At 46.9% G+C, this 11,491-nt stretch overlaps 1 protein-coding gene across 1 annotated transcript; it reads left to right on the top strand.

Moving 5' to 3' along the window:
* The first annotated feature begins 314 nt into the window (after nucleotides 1-314).
* On the top strand, nucleotides 315-1,248 carry LOC123041430 (ethylene-responsive transcription factor ERF022-like). The gene has a single exon (XM_044464041.1). It carries the CDS (start codon nucleotides 362-364, stop codon nucleotides 893-895), a length of 534 nt encoding a protein of 177 aa, XP_044319976.1. The 5' UTR covers nucleotides 315-361; the 3' UTR covers nucleotides 896-1,248.
* Nucleotides 1,249-11,491: the final 10,243 nt, after the last annotated feature.

Raw genomic sequence — 11,491 nt, 5'->3', positions numbered from 1 at the left:
TGCTAATTACTTTTGAGTGTCCTTTGCTGTCCTTCGCACCAGTGCATGCATGCATGCATGCATGTACACTCGGTCCCCGAAGATGTGGAGTGGTCAGACTGCAACGGCACACGATCCATCGTCCATTCCACACTGCATCTGCCAGGAAGGCATTATTATTGCGCGCCAATCATGAAAGCAAATGATGAGCTTAACATAGTAGCCAGCGTACGTATGAAGTGACATCGATCCTGTGGCAACAGTGCCCCCGCCATTCCCCGTCTCCTATATAAGCCCACAAAGATCGCATCCATCTCTGCATTGCATCCCACACTCTTCGATCATCTCCGTCGTTATACGTTGGGCAAGAAGCGTTAGATCGATGGACGAGTCGGGCAAGGAGCAGTTGCCAAACTCAAGCTCCTCCCAGTCTCAGTACAGGGGCGTGAGGAAGAGGAAATGGGGCAAGTGGGTGTCGGAGATCCGGCAGCCCGGCACCAAGACCCGCATCTGGCTCGGCAGCTTCGAGTCGGCCGAGATGGCCGCGGTGGCGCACGACGTGGCGGCGCTGCGGCTGCGTGGCCGGGACGCGCAGCTCAACTTCCCGGGGTCGGTGGACCGGCTGCCCCGGCCGGCGAACTCGCACCCGGACGACGTCCGCGCCGCGGCGGCGGAGGCGGCCGAGCTCGTGCGGGGCGAGCCGGCGCTGGTGGCGCGGGGGCAAGGCGAGTGCCCCGGGTGGGAGCTGGTGGGCGGGAGAGGGAGCGACGAGGAGTTCGAGGTGGACTCGCCCAGGCTATGGGCCGAGATGGCGGAGGCCATGCTGCTGGAGCCGCCAGCATGGGCCACGGGCGCCAGCGAGATGGACCAGGCCGCGCACTGCTGGTCGCACGGGTCCCTCTGGGACGCCTACTAAGCTCGGCCCGCGGGCCGATGTGTATGGCCGTTAATTAGGGGTACGTACGGTACGTGCCATTGACCTCAGTACCTCGCAACTCCTTTCTCTGGAGAGGGGTACATGGAGTCGACGCCCAACGTGAGGCGTTCGAGCCTCACGGGGCTACTCAGAATTGGCCTCGGTGTGTGCGCGAGTGTGTTATGTGTGTGTTTTCTTTTCGTTGCGTTTGGCTTGAGATCCTTTGCGGCATCATATCGGCCTGTATCGGGTTTGTTAGTCAGCTCATTACCCGCAGATAATCCGGGATTCTAAGTTACTCATGGTAGTGATCCTTTGAGCTTATTTATGGGAAAGTCATCTTCTTAGCTCGAGCTCACATGCCCCTACCATAAAAAAATCAAAAAGATATGAATTTTTGTTGTGCTAAACATTTATGAAAGTTTTGAGTGCTGCAAAGTTTCATTCTGAAATGACATTTGTGGAAGTTGTACCAAAAAAAATTAATGCTACAAAATGCTTTTGAAAGTAGTATTTTTGAACCATTCATTTTTTTCCACGACTTCCATGAATGTTATTCCATGATGAAACTTTGCAAGCACTCAAAAAATTCATCAATGTTTGCCACACAAAAAATAGTTTCAGATTTTACAATTCACTCGAGCTCATTTGAGCTCGAGCAAAGATACTCCGCATCCCTTATTTATGGCTATATGATTGAATAGCGGAAAAAGAATCAGATCTTCAATTCGGTGGCCAGGCTCATATGCACCCGGTGAACAGTAAAATAAGAAAATAGCAAAAGAAATTGGATGCAAGATGCTTGAGTGTGGCAGGCACGTGCGAAATTTCATGACTAAATGACATTCGAGGAGCTCGCGGCAAAAAAAGACAAAATTAGCTCCAAACAATGTTGTTTTCAAATGTTTCTCATAGGTCTGAAATTTGTATTTTTTGCTGAGTGCTACTGAAATGTTCAAACTCCACGAAGTTTGGCACGGCCTTCACGCATATGAGCATCTCACATAACAAAAAAAAATCTGTTTTTTCTACTATTTTTATTGATTTTTACTGTTCACCTGCGGGTGCAGATGCTCTCAAGAGGCAAAACGCCGCTCCCAACAATTACTATTTTCTTCGCATGGGTTTGTTAGTCGGCTCACTGCGTGTAGATAATGCGGCCTATGTTGCTTAGGCATTACTTACCCAAAACCGGCTATATCCAGGCGTACTGATACATCAATGTAGTTATCGGCTATTCCTCGGTGGCTTAATTTTTCTTTTAGTTAAGTGCTTGTTTCTTATTGTTGGTGATCTTTTTTATTATCTCTTTCTTTATTCTAAACAACATGTACAATGTAGAGGTTCATACACTCAGGCCTCATTTATTTCACGAGAATTAACTACTTTCCAATGAACTGTTGTTGCCGTAGGTTTTTTCCTTTGCTAGCGCTCGATTCAGCAAAGGGAAGGGCTACATTATTTCACCTAAAAAATTCCACAAACGTACCAATTTCATACGAATGAACAAATCTACCCAAACCTGATTTTTGGGCGGAGTTCCAAGACAGGTGCACCATGAGATGCACATTATGTGAAATGTTGAAGGGAAGCAACCAAAAGCTAAGCACTGTGTATTGGAAGATTGCTTCAGAGCCACGACTTGGATGAATGTACATGAACCACTGATGAGATGGGTTCACCTAGAGTTGGCAAGAACAAAGGCAAAAAAAACTATTTGAAGTCCAGTATGAGAAGTTGTCATATCAGCAGAAGGAGCTGGAGTTTTCTCTTAGAACATATGATCCGAGTGGAATTTGCTTCGAGTTGAACTGATGGGATATGTGCGGGTATATATAGGCTGGACCATAAATCTGACCATTACGCACTTTATTGCACATAGGCTCCGACTGGAATGCTCAGTGGCTCCAAAGTGAACAAAGGTAGCAACCTTCAAATAAATTGTTGGGTTCGAATGAAAACAATTGGTGGCTCCGAAGTGAACACCTCAGCGGTGGCACACTCTCTGTTAAAGCTTTAGAAGTTCCGACTAGTTTTGCTTGGAATATTTGACATGGCAGCAGTGTCGGGAAACGTAGTAGAAAGAAAAAAACTCGCACCTACGATCACCCAAGATCAATATGAAGATGCATAATGGGTTGGGATCATGATCGTTACCGTCACCGAGTTGCAGCGGTAGAAGAACGTGTCGGTGTAGATTGTACTTGGAGTTGCTCGAACCGTCAGTGAACGATCCTTCGTACCACCCATGGGCAGTCCCTCGAACTGAAGACTGAAAGCACGACCTCTCACTACAAAAAAAAAGACACATCCGTGAAATTATGGCCCGAACGAATTTTTTTCTGTCATGGTTATGACACTTCTACAACGATAATTATGATAAAAACATGTATCACCATAGATGTGGTGGGCTCCTACTTCTATGACAAAAAATCATGACAGAAAATGGGCTTTTCGTCCTGGGCGGACCGGGGACACACCTACATGACATTCTTTCGGCCGTCCATGACATAAGAAATCATGGTAGAAGTGAGGGCGAGGAAATTTTCGCGGAGTTCCCGGTTACAGTGGGTGGTCGGGCCGAGCGATGCAGTGTGGTTTGCGCGTTACTCTCTCATGCATGCGTGTGGGTGAGCCGTGTTCGCTATAACTGAACCCGAGCGAGAGGCGTTCGCTTACTGAACCTGAGCGATCGATCAAACCCACTATGTACTGAAGACGATCGATCCCTTCGCTGTTAACTGAAACCGAGCGATTCCTTCGCTGGTGCTACTAATTGAACACAAGTTATCGATCGTTGTTGCTACTTACTAAAGCCCATTGAGCCCTGTGTGAGACGTAGCCACCCGGTGTGTTGGGTTGTTGTCGGCGTCCTGAACTTGGGGGTATCCAGTCCTGCCTGCGTGCGGCCCAGCACGCGGCTCCATCGATGGTCTGGTATGGCCCAGCTTCAACAACAACGCATCAAGACCCTCGCGAGGGGCCAAGCCTCGCGAGGTGGACGACGCCAAGACCCCCGAAGGAGTTGGCCTCCTCAGGAGGGCTCCTGAGGGGCGGAGAGATCTATGCAGCTACCTCATGAGGCCCAACTGACATGAGCCATGACGACCAAGGCCAGGCAGGCGCCAGACGGGCGCAGAGCACATGTTTCCTCTTTGGTGCAAGGGAGGCAAGACACATGCGCAGAGTCCCGAGGACTCAACCAAAGGTTTCCATTCTGGTGTAACAAGACCAAGACCGCCAGGACGGCAAGACAGAGGTCATCACCGAGCCCACCGCAGCGTCACGGACAGAGGCTTTTCGCAGGCAAAGAGCCCTGAATCTTGGGCGGCTCACAAGCCCCATCTTCTCACCGTGTCTTCAAGCAGTTTGCGCGCGAGGTCAATGCGGCGCTCCCCAAGCTTGAGGCAACTTGCCCTCTCAAATGGTCCAAGTGCGCCATCACCTTCTACTCCTCGGACTGGCTCAAGTGCGCATCCACCGCTGGCACGCTCCCCATGCTCTGCTCCCCCATCATTAGCAACGTAAGCGTCACCAAGACTCTCATTGATGGCGGAGCAGGGCTCAATGTTCTCTCCGTCCAGACGTTCGACAGACTCCAGGTGCCATACCACCAGCTGCACCCCACTAAGCCATTCTCAGGAGTGACCGATGGATCAACACACCCGATCGGGCAAGTTCGCCTCCCTGTCACCTTTGGCGAGCGCAACACCTATCGCACCGAGCTCATCGACTTCGACGTCGCTGACATCCGCCTGCCCTACAACGCCATCCTAGGATACCCAGCACTGGCCAAGTTCATGGAAGCGATGCACCACGGCTACAACATCCTCAGGATGCTAGGAAGCGGCGGCATCATCACGGTCGCCTGTTAGGAGAAGGATGCGGTGTGCTCCCTCGAGCGCGCTTTCCAGTCTGTAGCAGTTGAGAACCCAGAAGACGAAGACGGCACCCTCCCTCCTGAGGTCGCCCCCAAGACAAAAAAGCCGCAGCTGGGCTAGGGGTCTCATGAGGAAGCATCACCCGAGGACGCAGCAGTAAGCCTCGCGTCTTCGGACGCGGCACCTTCACCCATCACATAGGAAGGATCACCGGTGCCCCTTTCAGGTTGGGCTCAGGGCTCTCCTCTTGAGGGCCTCAGACCTAGCCCATGTCGTGAGAGTGGCGCTCGGGCACCATGTGGAGGCGCTCTTCAGAGCACACTTCCCAGGAGAAGGCAGCAGACATGAGGCACCAGGCGTTCAGGAGTTCATCAGCGAGGCGATCAAGGAGATTTAGGAAGGAAGGGTTTTGCAAGGTGATCATCGCCTGCCGCGAGGTGGAGCTCGCTGCCCTAGCGAGGGTAATGAGTTCCGCGTCTACGTCGACATCCCTGGGCTCAACAGGGCTACGTCTCGGCAGCTCATGTAGCCGTCTTGTGTCGGCCGATGCCAGGGACCGCCTCACAGCTACGTCCGCATGCCTTTCGGCCTGGTGGGCGCGGCTGAGGCGTTCCAGCACTGCATGAGAGACGCTCAGGAGGCCCGCGAAGCCAGGCACCAGGTTATCCTGGCAAAGATGGAGGAGCACCTTCAGGAGCCTCCCGGACCGTCCGAGCCTCCCTAGGCCCGGCACCAGATCGGCTCATGAGGAACGACTTCAGCAGCGCGCGTTTTTTGGCTACTTCAACAAATCTTCAGCAACGGTACCAAGTGATATCTCCCTAGTTCATTCAGTTTGGGGCGCCCCTCGGACTGCATCATCCCCATGCCATGTGGGTCCGTCCCTACGACATGTATTGTTTTGCACTCACCAGGATTATCTAACCTTTTCCGTGAATTTATCTATGATTGTCACCTCGTGACCTCCGCCTCACGGCCTTGATGCATCTGTCTAACGCCATTTCCGCTTAACACACACATCGGCATGGCGCTTGTGCTCGGGTCCATTCCTGCAACGCCGATAAACCCGGGGATCGAGCTCTAGATCGTGGCCCACTTCTCATACACCACCTCACACGGTCCTCAGTGCCTCCATCTCACGCCTGGGGCTCTCGGCCTCTTTTGCCACTTAACTTGCAGGATCACCCTACAATGAGCCAAGGGTCGGCCCGGACGACCACCGTCCAGCCTCGTGAGTCGCTTGCACGTTAAAGGGGGGCCTCCCGAGCATCGCATCTCGGGAGCTCCTACTGGCTCTCCAGCCCTCAACCCCTGGCCTTGACCACGGCATCACGACCTGGCATACCAGCGGCAGCTGAGCTCACTCGAGGGCCGGGTCCCGAGGACGTAGAGCACCTTGGCAAGCGAGGCAGGAGGGTGGCCAAGATGGGCTGCGCCTGATGGCACCACGGGCGTGACGGCAAGCATTGCCTCTCCGATGGGCTCAGACCGCAAAAGATAAGTCTCTGCTCGCCACGGTGCTAGTTTCGCTCCACACGCTTCACCCCGAAGTTCCACTTGGGCGGTTCAACTCCCCTTTTCAACTCTCTGCGCAACTGCTTGCACGTCAAGGGGGACCTTGTGAGCATCGCGTCTCACGAGCTCTTACCGGACATTGGGCCGCTCACCTCCTAGCCTTGACCACGACATGGTGACCTGGCATACTAGCGACGGCTGAAGCCTTCCTGGGGACTGGGTCCTGCCGGCGTAGAGCGCAACGCTGTCTAGGGAAGGGAAAAGGGAGGAACTCAGCCGGACTGGAATATACGCGTTCATTACAAAGTCAAAAGGAATAACAATACTATTGGATACATCCCGATCCTTACAAGCCCTACGGGGGCTGATTTTCATCTCGCACAGGAGAAGCAACTACAGGGCCTTGCGGCATCACTGACGACACGGGGCAGCAGCTGCAGCAGCACTCCGACCCCGCGGGAGCTTGGCGGCACGTAGCTGTCGTCGCTCGACTCTGGAGAGTCGCTGGGCTCAGAAGAGTCGCTGAACTCCCAGGAGTCGTCGCTGCTGCTGGACGAAGCGCCAAAGGGGGCAGCGGCATATCTAGCGCCCATCACGGCGTCCCTTGAGTTGTCTCCTCCGAGGCAGCACTCTGAACCAGTCGGTTGCCTCCCGATGAACATGGTGATGTTTCTCCGTTCCGTCTCAACCGGTTGGCTGCCGATGAACATGACGTTGATACATCTCCAATGTATATATAATCTTTTATTGTTCCATGCTGTTATATTATCATTCTTGGATGTTTTACAATCATTTTATATCATCTTTGGTACTAACCTACTGATATAGTGCCCAGTGCCAGTTGCTGTTTTATGCTTGTTTTTTACATCGCAGGAAATCAATACCAAATGGAGTCCAAATGAAGCGGAATTTTTGTGGATTTTTTTGGACCAGAAGACATCCAATGGGCCAAGAAAGTACATGAGGGGTGCTCCAAGGGGAGCACAACCCACTAGGGCGCTTCTGGGGGCCCATGCGTGCCAAGGTGGGTTGTTCCCACCTCGGTGGCCTCCTGCACCGCCTCTTTGATCTATAAATACCCAATATTCCAGAAACTCTAGGGGAGTCGACGAAAATCAATTCCAGCCGCCAAAAGTTCCAGAACCACCAGATCCAATCTAGACACCATCTCGGAGGGGTTCATCATGTCCATTCGTGCCTCTCCGATGATGCGTGAGTAGTTCTTTGTAGACCTACGGGTCTGTAGTTAGTAGCTAGATGGCTTCCTCTCTCTCTGGATTATCAATACAATGGTCTCTTGGAGATCCATATGATGTAAGTCTTTTGCGTTGTGTTTGTTGGGATCCGATGAACTTTGAGTTTATGACCAGATCTATAATTTTATCCATGGAAGTTATTTGAGTCTTCTTTGATCTCTTATATGCATGATTAATTATAGCCTCGTATTTCTACTCCGATATTTGGGTTTTGTTTGGCCAACTTGATCTATTTATCTTGCAATGGGAAGAGGTGCTTTGTGATGGGTTCGATCTTACGATGCTTGATCTAAGTGACAGAAGGGGAACCGACACGTATGTATCATTGCTATTAAAGATAATAAGATGGGGTCTATTTCTACATAAAGAGATCTTGTCTACATCATGTCATCGTTCTTATTGCATTACTCTGGTTTTCCATGAACTTAATACACTAGATGCATGCTAGATAGCGGTTGATGTGTGGAGTAATAGTAGTAGATGCAGACAGGAGTCGGTCTACTAATCTTGGACGTGATGCCTACATAATGATCCTTTCCTGGATATCGTCATGATTATCTAAAGTTCTATCAATTGCCCAACTATAATTGTTTTCCCACCGTTTGCTAGTTTTCTCGAGAGAAGCCACTAGTGAAATCTATGGCCCCCGAGTCTCTTTTCATCATATTTGCCTTTGCGATCTATTTTCCTTTTCTTTTATTTTCAGATATATTAAACCAAAAATTCAAAAATACCTTGCTGCACTTTATTTATTTTGCGATCTATTTATCCTATCTATCACAACTTTATCACATCTTCTTGCCAACTTGAGGAATCGTTACCTGAAAGGGATTGACAACCCCTTTAACACGTCGGGTTGCGAGTATTTGTTATTTGTGTGCAGGGGCTGTTTACATTGTGTTTCTTGGTCCTCCTACTGGTTCGATAACCTTGGTCTCATCACTAAGGGAAATACCTACCATCGCTGTGCTGCATCATCTCTTCCTCTTTGGGGAAATACCGACGTGGTTCAAGCAGGCATCAAAAGGAATTTATGGCGCCGTTGCCAGGGAGGATCTTCAACATCAACCAGTTTCCTAATCACAAATCTCATCTCCTTGCAATTTACATTATTTTCCATTTGCCTCTCATTTTCCTCTCCCCCACTTTATAAAAATTTGCCGTTTTATTTGCCCTCTTTTTGGTTTGCCATTTTCTCATCAGATCTGTTTTTGTGTGCAATCTTGTTTACCACCTTTTTTCATTTATGGATAGTTCTTCCTCTATTGCGTACACCCCCGAGAACGAGGTTCTCAACTTTAAACAAAGGGGAGGGGAGAATTTAAAAGATGCTTGCTATAGGATTTGTAATGCTTATAATAGATCTATCCATAAGCAATCTACCCTTGTTCTTCTTCGTTGTTTTTATGTGGGCATCACCACTTGGTATAGATTCATCCTTGATACGATTACCGGTGGAAATTTCTTGATTTTTTCTTCTCTTGATGCTTCTAATGCTTTAGGAAATTTAGTGGGTTCACCCCCTCTCATGATCAATGAAACAATCATTAACCTCGAGCATGTTATGGAAAGACTAGATGCTATCAATATTAAAATGCTTACCTAAGAACATATTGAAAACTTGGATAGAAAAATGCGGAGTTATGCCACTAAAATTGGGTCAAAAGTGGGAGAAGTTTTTAATTTGTTAAAATAAAAGGGGACTATAATTCATTAAAGAATCGAAGAAAGCCCGTCTAGGATTGATAAACTGGAAGAAATTTTTTTCTAATCTAAGTATGGCTTTTGTTTCCGCCGAAACTCCCATAAAAATTAGTAAGACTACTCAAGTTACTAAAAACAAGGGTGCAACTTCTAGCAATCATAAAGGAGATCTTAAGATGATTAGTATCCATCCTAATTTTATTGAAGTTATAAGAGACCCTCTTTGCAAAAATAAGTTTTTCAATCTCGTGCCTAGAAGTGTTGTCGTTGAGAATTTATATGCAAAATCCTTGAAAAATTCTAAGTGTTCGACTGAAGAGTTGGAGGATAAGGATGGCAAAACTTAGATCCTACACATTATGCCTAGCTAGGGGCGTAAAATGATAATGCTCGTTGGGAGGCAACCCAACTTGTATCTTTTTTATTTTTGGTTTTCTTGCTGTTTTCGATAAAATACACAATTATGCCTCTGATTAGATGTGTTTTTTTGGTTTAAATTAGTGTTTGCGCCAAGCAATGCCTTTCGGATGATCTGGTTGAGAGTTGATTTGATCTGGCTGAAAAACAGAAACTTTGGCGCTCACGAAATTATTTTTCATTTTTACCATAAGAGTGATTTTGAGTTGATTCTTTTTGAAGAAGATTAATAAACAAATTATTTACGTCGTCCAATTTTTTCATAATTTTTGGAGTTACAGTAGTATTCGAAGTAGTCAGATTGCTATAGACTGTTCTGTTTTTGATAGATTCTGTCTTCTTTGCGCTCTATGCTTGTTTTGATGATTCAATGGTTTTCTTTGAAGAGTTTTTGCCATATAAAATTTGGAGTACAGTAGATATAATGCAAAAATAAAATATGAATGGGTTTGCAATAGTATTTATAGTAGTGGTTTGCTTTCTTATACTAACGGATCTCACGAAGGTTTTGTTGAGTTTTGTGTGATTGAAGTTTTCAAGTTTTGGGTGATCTTATGATGGATGAAGGAATAAGGACTAGAAAAAGGCTAAGCTTCGGGATGCCCCCGAGTGGCATCTCCTCTTTCTTCTAACAACCATCGGTATTTTACTTGAAACTATATTTTTATTCGTCACATATTATGAGTTTTGCTTGAAGCGTCTTGTATGATATGATTCTTTGCTTGTTTTGCTTCGTGTTTTAAGTCTATAATCCTTGCTGGACACACTTTTTTGAGAGAGCCAAAAATTATGCTATGCTTGCTCCTATGCTTCACTTAAATTTTTAGAGCCATGGAATTGCTCTAGTGCTTCACTTATATCTTTTTGAGCACGGTGTGCTTAGTTATTTTTTAAGAAATGCTCTCATGCTTCACTTAGATTTATTTGGGAGTTCGTAATTTTTTTAAGAAATTCTCTTTTCCTTCACTTAGATTATTTTGAGAGAAAGAAATATTATGCTCATGTTCTTCACTTAAATTTGTTTGAGCTTATCAAAAGCAACATATGAAAATAGTTCCAAAGTGATGGATATCCAAGGAGGATATAATAAAAAAATTCATGAAGATCATTGGACAAAATAAACTTGGTTCTTAGTAATGGTTTTGAGATATTCCAATATGATATGTGAGTCATGTTGATGAGGAATTGTGCTTTAGTAAGAATATTGAAGTTAAGGTTTGTGATTCCCTATGCAAGCACGAAAGTCAATAGTTATGCAATGAAATTTATATCCTACTTGTGGTGCATTATTCGGTGTTACTTATGCTTAATGCTTGGGTACGATATTTTTCGTTTCTTGGTTGGTCGCTTCTCAATCTTTTTGCTAGCCTTCATTTTGCACTAAGTATGATCACTACTTGTGCATCCAAAACCCTTTAAACCAGTTTTGCCATATGAGTCCACTATACCTACCTATATGTGGTATTTCCATGCCATTCTAAGCAAATTTGCATGTGCCACCTCTAATTTTCAAAATAAATTTCTCTTTTGTGTGCTCATACAGCTCGCGAGGCGGTGAGGGGTGGCCGATATTTTCCATGCTAGATGTGTTATTCTCACGATGAGTGTTTATTCACTTATATTGCAAGAGAGTACGACAAAGGTATTAGGGATGCCATGTCCCGAAATGAAAAATGAATTTACTTTATGTTGTAAAATATTAAATTCCTTGAAAAGTGTTGGTATGGAGGGCACCCGTGGATACGGTTAGATGCTATATCTTGAGCTTGCGTTGGTTTTCCTTGAAGAGGAAAGGGTGATGCAGCAATAGTAGCGTAAGTATT

The sequence above is a fragment of the Triticum aestivum genome, chromosome 2B, assembly GCF_018294505.1.
Source record: "Triticum aestivum cultivar Chinese Spring chromosome 2B, IWGSC CS RefSeq v2.1, whole genome shotgun sequence".
NCBI lineage: Eukaryota > Viridiplantae > Streptophyta > Magnoliopsida > Poales > Poaceae > Triticum > Triticum aestivum.
This window is presented reverse-complemented; position numbering and strand designations above follow the sequence as displayed.